Here is an 18,014-nt window from a genome sequence, read left to right on the forward strand (position 1 = left end):
TAACATTTCACGAGTGCCAACTGTGTGCCAGGCATGTTACAAGATCCCTCATTCCCTGAGTTAGGCACTATGACCCCTATTTAGGAGTTAGGAGAAATAAGGCTCAAGGAGTTCAGAAGATTTTCTCAAGGTTTCATAATGTGAGAGACAAAGATGTGACTTGAACCCAGAGCTTCATGACTCCTAAAGCTCATTCTCTTTCTACCACAGCAACAACACCCCACATTGTTTTAACCTCTATGCCTTTGCAGATGCTGTTCCCTCTGCTTAGAATTCTTATTTCTTCAGTAGTAAATCCATCTCTATAAACACTGATAACTATCCCTGCCCCATTAAAAAATTAGTCATCCAAGTAAGCGCTCCTATACCAGAGTACATATAGGCACCTCTCAGCTGACATTTCAAGTATTTGGTTTTATCCTAGACCCCAGAGAGGCTTGAACACTAGGAGGGTGGGGCTCAAAGTCCTGGACATCTTTCCATCCACAGTGTCTGGAACATAATGAGCATGTTCAATGCATGTTTGTCAAATGAATGAATGAATGAAAAAATAAAGCAAGTTCTCTGATACTTTTAGTGTTGGTGGTAGGAGTCCATTGCTTCCTATATAACATGATGGCAGTGGTACCAGAATCTTATCTGCTCATTGCCTGGCCTACTGACCTGGGACCCAAACACTGAGCAGAGGGGATGGGAGAGCTTTTTGTTGGTCAATTCTCATGAGTAAAGTCTTCAGCAGATGATCACTAGCAGACATGGCCTCCCTCATAAGGCTGGGTGTGCCAAGAGTGGAACAAGACATGGAATGATGGACAATACACTTTACCAAAAGCCAGGCATCCTGAGTTTTAATCCCACTGGATGTGTGATTTCACACACTTCTCTGGACCTCAATTTTCAAACACTGGAAATGCGTATTAGGGATATGGGACTCCTTCAGTGGTTTTCTTAACTTTTCATTACCAAGGCTCTGTTTATGGAGTTTTTTCCCCTTTACCTTTGTGTTTTCAAACTTTCTGGTTTAATAATGAGAAGAATCATCACCTTTATTCAGAAAGTGCAAAAAAATTGAAAGGCAACAACCAGCTATGACTACCAACAAAATACATTGGTAACATGAGATAACTAATGCCAAACCCCAGACTGCGATCATTCCAGCCCAAAGCAAAGACCTTGGATGTTTCTGTCACCTGTGAAGCTGGTTCTAGGTAAAGGCATGGTTCCCTGTAGACTTACTGAAATAGTGGAAACAGCCAATGAATTTCTTTCTAACCTTTGAGCCCCTCGAGGCTACATATTCCCCAAGTAGATGCCAATGGGCTCTGAAGTTGCTGAGATTGGTGATTCTGTTTTATCTCTGCAAGTCCTGCAGGGGTATTAGGTTGACCTCTTGCTGAAATTCAGGGATTTCTAACTAGAAAATTATACTGCCTTTACATCTCCAAAAATCGGGGGGGAAATCCAAGATGGCAGAAACATAACAGACATAAACAATGACAGTGCATTTTCAAATGGAAAACATCTATGTGAAATAAAAACTTTGGGGCTACAGATAACTTAGACAGAAGTGAGTATGAGAAAACCAACAGACACTTGGTTGGTGCAGGAAATGCATGCTACAGGTTCCCTTACAGGGCACGAAGCAAAGTTTCCCCGGGTCGATACTTACAAGTAATAGGAGTAGGAATAAGCATTTCTTCTATATATTGATGGGCAGTCAGATGAAGGAAATGTCCAAAAAGGGGGAAAAAGAAAAGACAAACAAGAATTAGATTTATATGAAATCTTGATTCTTAGAAATGCACATAGTATTTCAGCATCCCAAAGCTCAAGGAGATGCAAGTTTCTCTAATCATCTTCACTGAGAATCAGATACTTTCGGTGGTAGAAGGAGAGAGAGAAATTCTTAATGGTGGAGAAATTCACTACTCATGCAGAAAAAGCCATGTCTAATGTTGGCTGTTTTAGTTGTTTGAAAGTTCTTTTCTTATGGTCAACTAAAACTAGCTTTCTTGTAATTATGACTTTTTTGGTCCTGGGTCAGACTTTTCTGGCCTTCTAGAACTATTCTACCACTCTTCCACATGATAGTGCTCTTATGACCTAAGGAAAACCATAATGACTTCTATGTTCTCTGTTTCAGGTCAAACCACATCAGAACCTATTTAGTAAGGTCATCAGAACCTATTTAGTAAGGTCATGCCAAAAGCAAGGTAATCAGGTAGCTAGCATTCAAGATGGCTCCCCAACAATCTACACTTTCCATATGCATGCTCATGTGTACTCCCTTCCCACACTGAACCAGGACTGGCCCTATGTGACCAACAGGATGTGGTAGGAATTACACTCTGGGACTTTCTAGGATAGGTCAGAAAGAAGACTTGGAGCTCTGTTTGGGTCTTCCGAACTCTCAGCTGGAACCCTGACTCTCCATGTAATAAGTCCAAGTATCCTGAGGTTGCTGTCCTAAAAAGACCAAGTGGAGAGATGCTAAAACTGCATGAAGAGAGACATCCAGCCAGCCCCTGCCAGTTGGATTATGTCAACAGAGACCATTGGTGTCATGGAACAAAACAAGTCATTCCCTTCAATCCCTGACCGAAGCACAGATATATAAGAAAAATAAGTCACTAAATTTCAGGTTTGTTACATATCAATCATCAGAACAAAATTCAAACTTTATCATTAAGAACACTGCACTAAGAGAAAAGAATTCCAACCTTCAATCTGAACAAACTACAACTTGAATAAATTCTCTGTGCCTTTATTTCCTTGTCTGAACCTCATAGGAGTTGAACTAGGTCATTAGTTTTCAAATTGTGTTTGTAGGATCCTGGGGTCCTGTACAGTAGCCTCACTGAAATGGGAGAGAGGGAAACTGAGCAGGTAGGACTGCTGGTCCCCCACCATCCACAAAAGCCAGCACTGCTCTATTTTTTTCTATTTTATAAACTGAAGTTGCATTTAAAATTTCACGACTAAGAATTCCGCTCTCCAAAATGAAAAATCACTACCTGAAATCTCTTTCCAAGATGTCCCTTCTAGCTCTTGCCTTCTGAACAATAAAAAACTCAAATAAGTCCACGATATTCCTTTTGTTATAACTTTTTGTGTTTTGTAGGAAAATAAATAGGAATGCTTTTATCTTACAGACTTAGCCACACTGACAATAACTGATACATTTGTGGATTGAGAAAAATTGCTAATAATTAAGGTCCCCAAATATCCATCTGAATAGGCAAGAATAGTTCCCTTCCCTCTAGAGTTATTTGGTTAATTGCAACTGTTATCCCGGTTGCTTGGCTCAGGAATATGCAGTCTTTATATCTGTAGCGTGGGAACATGTCCTCAGAGCCTCAAATTTCTCCCTCTTGAGTAGGAAAGTAGCCAAAGTCTCCTAGGCAGGGCCACCTCTAGGCTTTCTCTTATTCATCAGGAGAGCCCAACCTCTAGCTCCAGAAGGAAAGTGATTCTGAGAGCTAAGAAGTTATGGCAGAAAGGAAGCCCCATGTATACTTGGGAAGCTGAGCTGGGGAAAATGAGCCACAGTGCAGAAAGATCTGGTCACTCATAAAACCGTTCAACACCTTGGGTCAAAGGAACAGCAGCCCTAGGTGATGAAAGGGGTGAGGAATGCCCTGCTCTAATGGGTGGGAGATGGAAGAGCCCACGCAAGTCACCATATCCCCCTTGCCAACCATACAGGTTCACACTGTAAGGAAACCATTCCTCTCCTTCATGGCTGGCTCTGTAGTCCTGTGCCTAGAAATGTGATTCCTTGGGGAAGAAAGCTAGGGTTCCATTTATGAAGACTTACAGCTACCTATGTTCTCCATATTGTCAAGAAAAGTGGCTGAGATTTGAGAGGGCAGGGTTCTGATCTCAGCTCTTTCACTTGCTCACTGTTACATCCTGGGCAAGTCAGTTCCTCCCTCCAGACTGCTGTTTCCTGATCCATGTACCAAGGTGAATGGCATGGATGACTGCCAGCCTAAACAGCTTTGAGGAGTGGAAATATGTCTTTGTTTCCCAGCACCACCACTTGCTAACTGCATGGCTTTGAATAAGTCACTGAGTATCTCTGAGTCTCAGTCTCTCCACGTCAAGGTTGGGGGCAATAATTATCTATTCCCAAGAGTCATTGTGGGCATTAACATTAATCTAAGTTGTATTCAAATTGTATGTGATATATAATAAAGTATATTAAGTAAATCATATTAATCTAAACACCTGACATTCGTAGTCCTCAACAAAGGGGAGTTCATGTCCCTGCCTCACCTACAGATATAAGGTTTACTGCTTCTCACTCTGGTGACCAGGAACAAAGTGTTCACCTCTACAGGAATGTTAAAAATCGTAATAAAATAAGAAAAGATACTTATGGAGCACTTACTATGTATCAGACATTGTCCTAGGCTCTCATACGTTAACTCATGTATTCCTCACAACCACCCTGACAGATGGGTATTATTATCATCCCCACTTCACAGAGGAAGAAATTGAGGCAAAGAAGCTTTATGTAATTTGCCTAAGATCAAGCAGCTAGTAACCAGATTTGATAGCAACATGGCTCTAAAGTTTGTGTTCTGGACCACTAGCCGGTGCTGTCCATGAAGAGGTAAGAAAGCAGATGTATGTTTTTTTTTTTTTATTATTCTTATGTTAATCCCAATACATTACATCATTAGTTTTAGATGTAGTGTTCCATGATTCATCGTTTGTGCATAACACCCAGTGCTCCATGCAGAATGTGCCCTCCTCAATACCCATCACCAAAGCAGATGTATGTTGAGCAACACAGTGGGTCTGGCATTGAGATGACACATGCTTTAAATCTTTTAATCCTCCCTACCACCCCATGGAGCAAGCATTATTCTCATTTTTGGTTGAGGAATCTGAGGCTCTAAGAAGTCACTAGGTCTATTGCCTTGTGTAGTTTTGAACCACCAACTGCAAGGCCTCCATCCTGAGCCAGATGTCCTCGCCATCAACAGCCCCAGGCTGCACTCAATATTCTGTACCTTCTGGCTTTTCTGCTTTTAACCTTCAGGATTCACCTCTGCCAGGCCACCTCCTCATGACAACATACTTCCTTACTTTCAAACCACCTCTTCCAAGTAGCTTTTATGAGTTATCCTGGTTGTCACCAAAAGCCAGGTGCTATCCTGACCCAGCTTCAAGTCAACTCCAGAAGAACAGCAACTGGCAAGCTTCTATTAACTGAGTAGCTTTTCCCAATTATATTGCAAAGTGTTCCAGGGCAAGGATTACAGTCTTTACTGTGTGGCCACAAGACAGTATACATATGTGTTTTCTCTCAGGCTTGAAGAAGATTTACTGAACGTTTAAATTTACAAGGATACAGTGATATTGCAAGTAACAGATTGCCTGAGACCAAAAATCTTGAGCAGGAAGACAGCTGTGCTTAGAAAAAAACAAAAAAACTCCAAACTTAATAAATCACATACTGCAGAATCTTCTTTTCAGCTGGCTAACAAGGCTGACTCGAGGTACAGCTTTCCTTTGTTCCATACTACTTAAACAGGACTAAGTTATGTATTTAACTATCTGTTTGACCATCTACCCATCCATCTAGTTCATAAACCCACCCGTCCACTCTTCTATCCATCCATGCATTCATCTATGCATGCATCCAACCATCCAACCCTCCATCCATCTAACCATCCATCCACCCAGCCACTTAGCAATTTATCCACCCACTTATTCATCTAGCCTATAAACCCACACACTCATCTACCCTTTCATCCAACAATCCATCCATCATTCACTCATCCATCTTTCCATGATCAATTCAGCAAACATTTCTTAAGAGCCTACTATATGCCTGTCCCTGTCAAGTTCCAGAGATAGAAAGACAAATGAGATCTTGATCCAGCCCAAATGTCTGATGAGAGAGGCAGATAAGAAACTTGTAAAACAAAGAATAATAAGAGTTACCACTTAAACAGCAGGATGTCACTTATGTGTCAGGTACTGTGCTAATACAACATGTAGACTACTTTATTTAGTCCTCACTCTGTAGCATTATTATCCTTGTTTTATGGATGAGGAAAGTGAAGCTCAGAGAGGTTAAACAACTTACTCAAATTTATATAGTTGGTAAGTGGCTGGCATGAATGAGAATCCAAGCAGTCTGACTCTAGAAGCCTGCATTAATAATCACTATGCTATACTGTCTTCTGGAGTGATAAGTGGCATGAAGCGGCAACACAGGGAGCAGTGGGACCATATCCAGGGGTAAGGGTGGGGAGGGGGTACAGATAAGGTGGCCTAGAGTCTGTGATGCTTGAGTTGTAAAGTCAAGGAGCATCTAGATGGATGGAGGAGGAAGGGTACTTCCAGGCAGATGGAACTATCTATAAAATGGGTGGGTCAGTTAGCAAGGTGAGAATGTCAAAATATTGGCAGGGCCTAGTTCCCAAGGAGCTGAAGGACCTTAGTCTCAATACCACAGCTCATAGGGAGACCCCAAAGAGTCGGTGGCCAAATATTTTTCTAGATGAATTATTCTGGCAGGAGTGTGAGAAGAAAGTTGGAGGGAAGAGGGGTTGGGGTCATGAATGCTACTGCAGAAGTCCAAGCAAGAGATGTTGAGGGCCTATCTCATAATGGCCATGGGGAAGGAAAAGTGAATGTGAAAGGTGAGTCAGTAGGCGATTAAATGGGAGCATGCTGAGGAGGACCTCCAAGGTTCTAGTTTGAGTGACTACCTGAATGAGTGCAAACAGAAGGATTCACTTTTCATTGTGTGGAGCAAGGAGCTATTTAGAATGGGGTAGACAAAACAGCCAGCATGACACACTTAATTTGGGCTGCTTTCCCACCTCAATAAACCACTGAAAATTATGTCATACAATTCAGCATCTCAGTAAGTCCTGTTTTATATTTCATTCAGGCTAGATGGTGTTTAAGAGTGTGGCATCCATTATCAGATTGGCCAAGTTTGAGACCCAGCTCTGCCACTTATTAGCTATGTGACTTGGGGCAATTTCTTTAAATTCCACATTTTGGTTTTGTGATCTGTAGCACACTATAATCTCATAGTGGTACTGTCTCTTTTGGCTGACCCAGAAGTTCCCTTTTCCTATTGCCTCACTTTTCCAATCCTGAATAGACAGTATGTTCCCTGAAGGCTCAGACCATGCTGTATCTTTCCCATGCTGACCTTTCAGCCTCACATCCTCACCACAGGACTGGTGTACTCTTGATGTTCCATGTTGATATTTGGGTCTGTGTTCTGAGTGAAGTTTTCATGCCCAAGAGACAGAGTTAATCCTGGGCCCCATCTGTTCTAATTTCACTGGGCTCCTCCATTCAACATGTTTTTAGGGAATCCCCAGTATCCACATGGCACGTTAGTGATAAGGATGAATCAGAATAGGCAGCTGATGGTCTAGTGGAGAAGATAAGATATGAATACAAATGACAAATATAACAGGGATATACCATGGATCCTAATAGAGGGGATCCAGATGGTGAAGGGATTGTGTCTAGATTGGAGGTCAGGAAGGGTTTACTGGAGAAAGATGGCTTTTGAATTAGACCTTAAACAGGGGTAGAATCTGGTCCCACGGAATGGAGGAACACAGGCATTGAATGAGGAGGAGATTTCACAAGCAAAGGTATAGGAATGGAGTAAGACCATCAGGAAATCTGCTAGAATTACTGTGAGCAGGAGGATGGCATAGCTTGACACAACTCTGCAGATGACCTAAAACATATGCTTCTTTTCTCATCTCTACTCCATGAACTATTGTTATAAGGGAGGAGAAGCCATCAAGGGATTTTCGACAGCAGGTTTGGGAGTACAAGTTTCATTCCTGAACCATCACTCTGGCTGCACTGTGGAGGGTGGGTAGGAGGGGTGGGGCTGGGGAGGAGACTCATGCAATAGAGCTACAGAGGTCTGCACTAGGGCAGGAGCAGTGGAGGGAGTGAGGGGAGGATGTGACCCAAGAGAAGGTAAAGACTCAGGTTCAGAAGTATCAGGGTGATACAACCCCATCAATTTGACTGATGGAATGAGAGGTAGTACCTGTCACTAAGATGGGGACAAGGATCATGAGCAGGTTGGTAGGCAGGTGATGATTGGGGCTTTGACCATGAAAACCTCGAGGGATTTTCAAGGCAGATATCCAGAGGCAGGTGATACAGGGCAGTGAAGCTCTGTTGAGAAAAGTCGAAAGCAGAAGATCCTGCCCTCCTGGGCCATTTCCATCTCAAGGCCAGCAAAACTACACCCACAGTGTGGATGCATCCACACCTGAAGACCTGGGCATATGACACAGTGGCTGCATGCAGGGAGTGTCACTGAGTCTTCCTGGGGTCTGGGGGTTGTGGGAAGACTCAAGGAAGAGGGAACAGTTGGGAGTCCTACTTGGAGGGCTGAGGGTTAGCGATTGGCAGGAGGCTTGTAGGTGAAGACAAATGTCCAACAGTTGCTTCAGGGCACTAGTGTGCACAAAAGCAGAGAAGAGCAGCAAAGGATACCTGAACCTGGGCTGCCTGTTTCCTATTCCAGGATTCACTTATTTCCTACTAGTCTCCATAGACTGACAGAATAGAAGTTACGAGCATTCAGTTAACTCTCTGGAATCAGAGCCTGGGTTTGTGTTTTGATTCTCCAAGGTCATGGGCAAATTGTAAACCTTTTTGAACTTCAGTTTCCTCTTCTCAAAACAACAACAACAACAACAACAACAACAACAAACACACACAAAAAACCCCACAGGAGTACCAACATCCTACCCTATTACGATTACCTGTAGTATTAAAATCAGAATATGGGGGCCATTTAAATGGAAAATGTACAAATACGTTAGAATGTGTGTACTGATTGTAGCACTGCCCTTAGCATATTAGCAATGGGTTTGGAGCTGGCTTGGTCAGTTGATGGTCACGTGAGAGATGAATGCCCCTGTTGACATTATGCTTTATGATCTCTTAGGCAGGTACAGGAAATAAAGCCTGTCCCAACCATTAGCTCACTTGATCTTCAGAACAACCCCATGGGATTAGCTGCATCTCACAGTTGAAAAAGCAAGAGGCTGAGCTTTGTTGTTTCTGCAAGGCTAACAGAAAATAAATGGGACTGTAGAGATGTGCACCCAGTTTTTCTGCTTCCCTTTCCACAGCAAAAAGATGTCTATACCTATTAGACTGGGAGCTCCTAGGGCAGACCCAAGTCACAGAGAATCAAAGTACACCAAGAGATGCACATTTTTCTCAAAGTAGGCTATCATATCTCAAAGTCAAGACACTCCAAATTCATTCTTAGAAAAGTTACTATTTGGACAAAGCATGGTTGGCAGAAGATCAAGGCTGGACCAAGAAAAGCTGGGCAGGGGGAGGAAGAGGGGAGATAGAGGTGGCTAGAACCATGGGTAGGGACTGACTTCAGAAAGGTCTCCCTAAAAGTTGTTCAGTTTCCATTTGAAAAGTAAAAAGGAATGGAAAGGTTAATGTAGGATCCAGACAAGTCTTGGGGTACACATCTACCAAAGAATCCTGCTTCATAGCTCCAGTGTTTCCCCATGCAAAAGTAAATGGCTATGCCTTAAGCCTTGGAGGACCATGCTCAGACTTCAGCAAGTGTGTCCCAAGGATTAAACTGGGACTATGTGAAGCCTGTGGGCATGCACACATACATGCATATCGCCAAAACAAACATTAAAATGTAGAACTTCCCATATGTGAGTGGCTAATAAACACCTTCAAACACCAAGGTTAAGGCACTGAGGCTTGAGCTTTCCACCTTCCTTTTCATTGATGGCACCCACAGCCCTATAGTAGTAAGCCAAGGGACCACACCTAGCAACATATTCCTTTGGGAGAGGATGTCCAGCAATTCTAGAGGGAGGAGGCCAGGGAAGAAGATGACCGGGATTGTAGTAATGACATCTCTCTCTATTTCAAAACTCAACAGGGTGAGTGAAAAGGAGGTATGTTCTATTACATAATGGCACGAAGAGACCCATTCTAGAACATTCTGAGGTCCAGATGTGATCAAGAGAACCAGGAGTAAAGGATGGAGCCATTATCCAGCCAATATTCAATATCCCGGTTAAGAACTGTATCAGGGAGGAGCTCCAGGTTGCTTTCTTTTTTTTTTTTTTTAAGATTTTATTTATTTATTTGAGAGAGAGAGAATGAGAGAGAGAGAGCACATGAGAGGGGGAGGATCAGAGGGAGAAGCAGACTCCCTGCCGAGCAGGGAGCCCGATGCGGGACTCGATCCCGGGACTCCAGGATCATGACCTGAGCCGAAGGCAGTTGCTTAACCAAATGAGCCCCCCAGGTGCCCCCCAGGTTGCTTTCTTAAAATGCTCATGTAACCCTTTGTATCTCCATGTAGTTCTGATCCTGCATTGGCCTGAATTCAAAGAAGCCCTCTCCAAACAGCCAAAGGTACTACACAAAATCTTCAACTTGTATCTTTGGCAAATCCTGTTTGAATCACCCACCGACATTTCACATCCCCTTCTGCAACCTTACATTTCTCAATACCCCCTTCATCCATTACAAAACAACCAAGCAACAACAACAAAACAACTGATTTAGCTTCTTTCATTAAGTCTTTCCCTTGGTCCTCTGTATCTCTAGCCTCTTCTCCATCGCTTTCTAGTTCAGTATCACCAAAGGAAACATCTAACAGCAAGAGAAAGACCCTCATCAGAGAGTCACAAGGAAGCCCCAAGGCCAATGATGATGAACACTGCAGGGAGAATCGAGGGACATCTTATGTGTATTGAAACATCTGGCTGTGCTTTGGGGAAATTTTTGAGCCAGGTGAATCCCTTAGGATTCAAGTCAGTGGAGGGGGGTGCATCAGGCATGTGACTTCTGAGAGTTCCTGCATCCAGGAATTAACTCTAGGTCACACTGGGATACTGAAGAGATGCTGACACCAGGATACTGGGTTGTGATGATCTGCCTATTATTTAGGGGTTTCTTTTCCTTTAATACCTCTTCCTTTTAGGTAGCTGCAGACAACATTCAGGCCAGCAGTAAGTTAGTGACAGACTCAATTGAACAGTGAAGCTTTCCCCATACTTCTACATGGGGCTGGAGTCAGAAGAGCTAAGGGAGCTCACCAAATGCTTCACTGTCCTTTGGGGGCATCTCTCAACATCAGAAGACACCATAGGCTACTGGAAAGAGCGCAGACCTATATTTATGTTCTCTTTTTCTCTTATTTCCTTGCCCTGCACCCATCTGTAAATTATTACTCTCAACTTTTCCCTTTCTGTTTTTTCCAAAAGATACTGTGTATGCAAACAGTGATTAGTCCCTGCCCCTGCCCACCCCCTTTGATGCCACAACATCTCAGATTTGCCTCTTGGGGACAAACGGTGATCATGTGACTCCTCTTGGTTGGGTCTGATGGACGGTTTTGATACAGGTGAGCAAAGATGAAGATACACAGTAGAGGTTAAAACCACACAAAGGACTCACTTTATACTTGTTCCCACCCTGGAAACAGAAAGCCCTTTCCTCCCTCCCGAAAAGTCACACATTGCAGAAATAGCTGTAAAGAAGGAAGTGAAATTTCTTCACAAGCTCACAGATGATGGTGACATGGGTTAAGCCAGGCTTTAGAAAGAGCAAAATTGGAAGAGCTTATCTGACTTACAAATCAGTGGCAAAGAATGAGAACATTTCAGGTCTATCAGAGGATATGCGATTCTATTAAATTGATTACTTTTTCCAGGTAGACAATCCCATACTCCCACCTCTGCCTCTAATGCGTCTGAGACTCTAAGAAACATGTCAGCAATCTTACACGTGCTTACTGCCTCCAGAGAAACCAGACTTCATGTTTGACTTCACCTAATAGCAGCTGACTGATTACTAAGACCTACAATATGGTCTTAGGGATGATGAGGATATGACAATGCGGTGCTGTCCTTAGTACTTCGGGGGTTCTTGTTCCCTGATATTAATGTCATACCTTCCCTTCCCCCTCTCCCACCAGAAAATCAGTAGCTGGGTAAGAACCTTAACTCTCCCGTCATTCTATTGAGAGCCTGAGGAAAGGAGTGATCCTGTTAGACAAAGGATATCAAGAAAGGACAAGGTCCTACCAATAAGATATCCTGGCCAGAGGGAGGACTAGCTGATTCAGAACAGAGTCATGAAAGACACAGGGATATTCTGGTGCCAAAATAGCTAAGAGAAGGCTGACTGCATGCATAGTGGGAACCCCAGTATTTCTGACTCAGTGAACACTGGAAAGGGGGATTTAAAAAAAAAAAACAAAAACTTTCTGCATTTATACTCATGGGACTCCTTAGGTAGAAGCTGGAATTTGTCTTTAGGACATTCTGTCTCTTTGCTATGGTGGGAAACAAATTTCATGAGCACTTTTTGCTTCACAGAGGGAAGCAAGTCCCTGGGTCCTTGTTATGGGACTTGCCCTGAACTCTGTGAATGACCAAACAAGCAGAGCTTCAGGCTAGGTGTTAAGTGGTTTGTTTAATGATGTAAAATTATCTTCAAGTTGGGGGCAAGGCATGCTGCAGCATATAATATACAATGTAGATGAATGCTTTGTTTGCTCTGGCTGACTAGGGGAGTGGTACGGAGGAGACCAAGACTGGGACTGCCATGTTGAAATTGAGAAGACAGGGAGGTGGGTGGTAGGTATGGAAACATGGTGCCAGCCCAGGGGTCAAGGAGAGGTGAGCCCTGGGACTCCCTCTTTGGAGGAATAACCTTGATCCTGGGACAGTGACAGCTGATACGCATCAGCTTTCCTAGATGAATGGTTCCTTTCCCTCTCCGCAATTCCCTTGTGAATGTCTGATAAACAAAAGATGTCAGTGCAGCAAATCTTGGGGATGTGGGGATAAGGAGGAGTCTGTACCCTGGTTTTCATGAGAAATTCAACAGGCAGTAACTGTGTTAGTGGACCCAGGAAGACATCTTGTTGAGAAATAACAAGCAGCAACAATCCAGCTGGGATGATATTATCGGACATTAGAGTAGGAAGGAACCTTCCTTTGGGACTACAGCACCACAGGAGGCTTTATCTCTGCCACGCGGGGGTCAGCTTGGGATACTGCTGGTAGACCAAGGAGAAATCAGGGTGAGTGAAGGCAAAAAGGGTGAAGCATTATTTTCCTCCATCTGTATTTCTGGGGCTCCCCAGTAATCATGATGAGACTTGATCAGTTATAACAGAACAGTTAACTCTGAGAAGACTCATGACCTGGAATCCCATGGCACATCAGGGTGGCCCAACCGTAGGAGGGATCACTGGCTCTGTAGGAAACCACCGCTCTCCGGGCCACTTGCCAAACAGGCAGCACACACCTTTCAGACGCCAACACAATGAGCCACAACTGGCTCAAGTATTTCAGGACTTGAACACTCATAGAAGAAGGTCCCTGCTTGGAAGTGATCAGCAGAACAAGGACCTGGCCACACGGCAGTATTGGGCCAGGTGGGGTCAGCAGAGTCTGAAGGGCAGCACCGGACACTCACCTCCTTTTGATGGTGAGCATGACGCCCAGAAGAATGATGATGAACATGAGGAGGCCAGCAATCACACCGGCCATCTTCACGGTATTGTCCACCTGCTTCTCTGGCTCCACAGTGTTAGAATTCTGAGTGGAGGCACCTTCGAGGGGAAAGAAGAAAGATGTTGAAAAGGCTCATACACATGACTAGAAAACAATTATAATGACAACAGCTTCCATTTATTGAGTGCTGACTATGTGCCAGGTACTGTGCTAAGAGCATTACATACAGTGTCCCATCTAATCTTTTTGAGGGTTAGTCCCTTGTGATGTTGGGATTATTATACCTTTTTTTTTTTCAGATGAAGAAATTGAGGTGCAGAGAAATGAAATGAGTGGTCCAAGGTTGAACAACTGCTGGGTTGGGGCATTCTTTTTTTTTTTTTTTTTTTAAAGATTTTATTTATTTATTTGAGAGAGAGAATGAGAGAGAGAGCACATGAGAGGGGGGAGGGTCAGAGGGAGAAGCAGACCCCCTGCTGAGCAAGGAGCCCGATATGGGACTCGATCCCGGGACTCCAGGACCATGACCCGAGCCGAAGGCAGTCGCTTAACCGACTGAGCCACCCAGGCGCCCGGGTTGGGGCATTCTTATCCTCCAGTGAAATCAAGTGGAAGGTTTTATCTCCCACACTGATTTGTCCCTAGGATCAAACCATGGATCTGTAGTTCGATTTTTGAGTTCATGGAATTATCCCAAGCCCTACTTTATTCTTTTTGGTAAGTGGTGAAAACAACAGCTTTGTTGTTAAGGTAACACGATTAAAATCACTGGATTTTTAAAGGTACAAACAAAAGATTTTGTTTTGTGCCTTATATGAAACAAATGGTGTGGCAGAAATGTAGTACATTGAAGGAACTGCCTGGGGTTCGGAAAACACATGCAACTAACTCCATTTCTGGAATTTAATGCTGATGCTACGTGCTCTGCCAGGTACTAACTTGTTGATTCAACTCTAGGTAGCCAAAAAATGCCTCCACCTGGCCTCTTCAGGCAATGGACCAGGGGTCAGAGGCCACTTCTCATTCCAGACACCTATATGAACACTCCTGGAGAGTGGCCCAGGGGTTACCAGCACCGTGAGTGAATTCCTTCCTGCTCCTGTTCATATTCCCAATGGTGCCATGTTTGTGTGGGGCAGCCTAAATCCACAGAATCCTCTCCCTGACACATCTCTACTCTGCCTCCTCAACACCAGCTCATCTTTCATCAGTGACTGCATCTCCTCTGGTGGCCTATACCCCTGGGACAGTTCCTCCTTCTTCACTAAATTCTAATCCCCTGTAACACTTGGCTCACACCTCAATATATGGATATTATTAGTTATTTGTTTCTCCATCTGTCTCCTCCAGTGGTCTGCAAGCTCCTTGGGTGGGGGAAGATTATACCTCCTTTATCTTCGTTTCCTCATGGTAGCACTGAGCCTGGCTTGTAATAGGTATTCCCTTAATGTTTGTGATTGTTCAACGTTTAGCTGAAGGGGTGACATCTATGCCCACACACATTTGTTCTCATGGAACCAAATTGAATTTCTCCATTTTCAGCCATGTGTTCACAGGACTCAGCTGAATTGAAGGGATGCTAATGCCCATAAGCTATGATTCTGATTCCCCAAAGTCACTGATTTTTAAAAACAGCCCTCCAGCACAAGGATGCATCCCTTCTTCTTATTGTGTCAAGTGTTTTCCTGGAGCACAGCACATTCCCCAAACTGTCTTGTAACTGGGACAAGCTGGGTTTACTTAGTCTAGTCTCCCCAGTGGGAATGGCCAGTCTCCAAGAACAGGGAGTGCGTGTCCTCATCTCTCTGTCAGTGTCTCTCACACAGGCCGTCCTTCTCCTCCTCCTGTTGATTTAACAGATGATTACTGAATGATATAAAGATGAGTGGACTGCAATTGTTTGCTTCACTCATTCATTCACTTACTACTGAGCACCCATGTGTCAAACGATGCTATCTATTGAATGGGATGAGAGATCCTTCTCCCGGAAGGACTCATGAATATGGGATTTTATTCAGTTCCCTTCACCAGCTAAAGGCAAGACCAGCTCATCAAATCCCAGGGCTGCCTGAGCAACCTCTACTCATCTACAGCCCAGAGAGTTCATAGGGGGAGTTAGCCAACCACCTCTTTGGCAGGGCTGGTCTCATATCCCAGAATGGGGGCAGGTTCCAAGGAGCCCCCACATAGCCTCCATTTCCCAGTTTGGAGCCATGATTTCTGAGATGGTGGCTAGTCCACTGCGTACCAAACATCAGGGAAACTGAACACCCCAGATAACAATTTCCTCAATTGTGTCAGAATCTTTTTATTTGGATTTGGAGGAAGGAAATTGGCTCGGGAGCATTCACTGGCATAGCTAAACTTTATTTAGTGCCTGCTCTGAGATCCTGTTCTAGAGACCAGTGGTACAAGGGCAAAGGAGCCCTGGAGAGGATCCTATTACCTTAGGAACACTGTTGCTGGCTTGGCTTAAAGAGATTCACACATCATTCCTTTGGTAAATAATCACAAGCACTCACTATATGCCAGGCATTCAGTGATACAGTGGTGAGCAAAACAGGCACAGTTCCTGCCCTCAAAGAACCTACCATGAGTGGTGGGGCGGGGGGGGGGGGGGGGGCTCGGGAGATAGAATTAATGAACCATGAATTGATAACAGTAAGCTTTCAAATCTGTTAATGATGAGACAAGAGAGGCATGTGGCACTTGGAAATCACATAAGAGGGGAATGAAATCACTAGTGGGAAGATGTGGCCAATGGGGTGAGCTCCGAGGGACGACGGACTATAACCAGTTAGAGAACACTACAAGAGCCTGTGGGAGCAGCAGAAGGAACAGCACTATGGGATGGGGCAAGGAGCCTGGAGCATTCAAGAAATGAAAGAAACATAGTGTAACGAGGGTGAGAAAGCAGAGCTAGCATGGTAAGAGAGAAGCTGGAGAGCACAGCTGGGGCCCGTCCACACAGGGCATCAGAGGCCACAATGAAAGCTTCTGTTCTTTACCCCGAGAAACCCAGACATTTAAGTGTTGTTCATGGAGCAATAATATGCTCAGATTTGCTTTTCTAACAGATCATTCCAGCTTCAGCATAGAGCCAAAGTGGCTTGGAGAGACGAATTTGGAAACCATGGTAGGCGTCCAGGTGGGAGATGATAGTTGTGTGGACTTAGGTGATGGCGGTGGAGATAGAAAAAAAGAGATGATTACTTGAAATGCATATAAATAAAACCTTTTGATGGGATGGATGCAGAGAGTGAGGGAGAAAGATGTCAAGGATGTCCACAAGTCTTTGGTTTCCTTTTTTTTTTTTTTTTAAGATTTGAGAAAGAGAGAGAGACTCTGTGTGTGTGTGTGTGTGCATGCACACACACACACTTGCAAGTGCATGTGTAGGGGAAAGGCAGAGGGGGAGGGAGGGAGAGTCCTCAGCAGACTCCCTGCTGGTCATGGAGCCCAACATGGAGCTCAATCTCATGACCCTGAGATCACAACCTGAGACGGAACCAGGAGTTGGATGCTTAACCAACTATGCCAGCCATGCACCCCAAGTCTTTGGTTTTCATAACAAGGTGGATGATGGTGCTGCTTATGGGTTCAAGAAACAATAGAATGAGTATAGCTGTAGAGAGAAAATGGGTGTTTGGGGGGCAATCTGAACTAGAGATATACTCTAGAAAAGGAGGCAGTTAAAAATGCAGGTCTGGAACTCTGGAAAGAGGTCTGAGCTGGAGGTAAAACTGTGTGATTTATGCACACAGACTGTATCTGAAGCCTGAAGTTGATGGAGTCACTCAGGGAAAGAATAAAAAGTGAAAGGAGAATCAAGCTTAGAGACAGAGTAGAGGGTCTGCAGCACTTAATGAGTGGGTAGAGGAAGATGTGCCTGCACACGAGGCAGAGCAGGAGTGGCCAAATCGGTAAGAAAACAACCCAGGAGAATCAAGTGCCCTAGAGCCAAGAGAAGAGTGTTTTCGAGAAGGACGGAATAATGGACCATGTCAAACACTGCTCCTAGGAAAGAATCAAGCTCCATACTCAAGGGAAAGTGAAGGTCTTAGATGAGTGTTAGAAACCCTTCTCCAAATAAGTCCCAAGATGTCCCTAGACTGAAGCGCCTTCAATGGTGACCATGAACCAACAATGGAACACACTTGATCCAAGGAGGCGATCTGAAAGGCCAGAACCCAGTGGTGTAGACAAATTCAATGAGTTCAGCCAACAGGCATCAGAGGTGAAATCACATACTCTGTACAGGGAAGTTATGAGAAGGAATCATGCTTGGCTGACCCAACCAGACTCCAGGTACAGGGACATGAACGTGCCCCAGGACACTGCCAACCCAACATCCACTGCGGCACACTTTCAAGGGCATTTGCTGTGGCCACTGTGGAATTGTGCCTCAGTTCAAAAAGGAAGTATGCCAACAATGTTGAAAGGTGGTACAGATATAGAGGAAATGGCTCT

At 44.2% G+C, this 18,014-nt stretch overlaps 1 protein-coding gene across 1 annotated transcript in view; it reads right to left on the bottom strand.

The window, feature by feature from the left end:
* Positions 1–18,014, bottom strand: part of PTPRT (protein tyrosine phosphatase receptor type T) — an 831,114-nt gene that overhangs the window by 159,249 nt on the left and 653,851 nt on the right. Inside the window, exons 14-15 of the mRNA XM_044919044.1 lie at positions 13,507–13,642; positions 1,670–1,699 (exon numbers count right to left, since the gene is read on the bottom strand). Of these exons, the coding sequence (XP_044774979.1) occupies positions 1,670–1,699; positions 13,507–13,642 (166 nt within the window). The remainder of the gene's footprint in view (positions 1–1,669; positions 1,700–13,506; positions 13,643–18,014) is intronic.

Source organism: Neomonachus schauinslandi, chromosome 10 (genome assembly GCF_002201575.2).
Source record: "Neomonachus schauinslandi chromosome 10, ASM220157v2, whole genome shotgun sequence".
Taxonomy (NCBI): domain Eukaryota; kingdom Metazoa; phylum Chordata; class Mammalia; order Carnivora; family Phocidae; genus Neomonachus; species Neomonachus schauinslandi.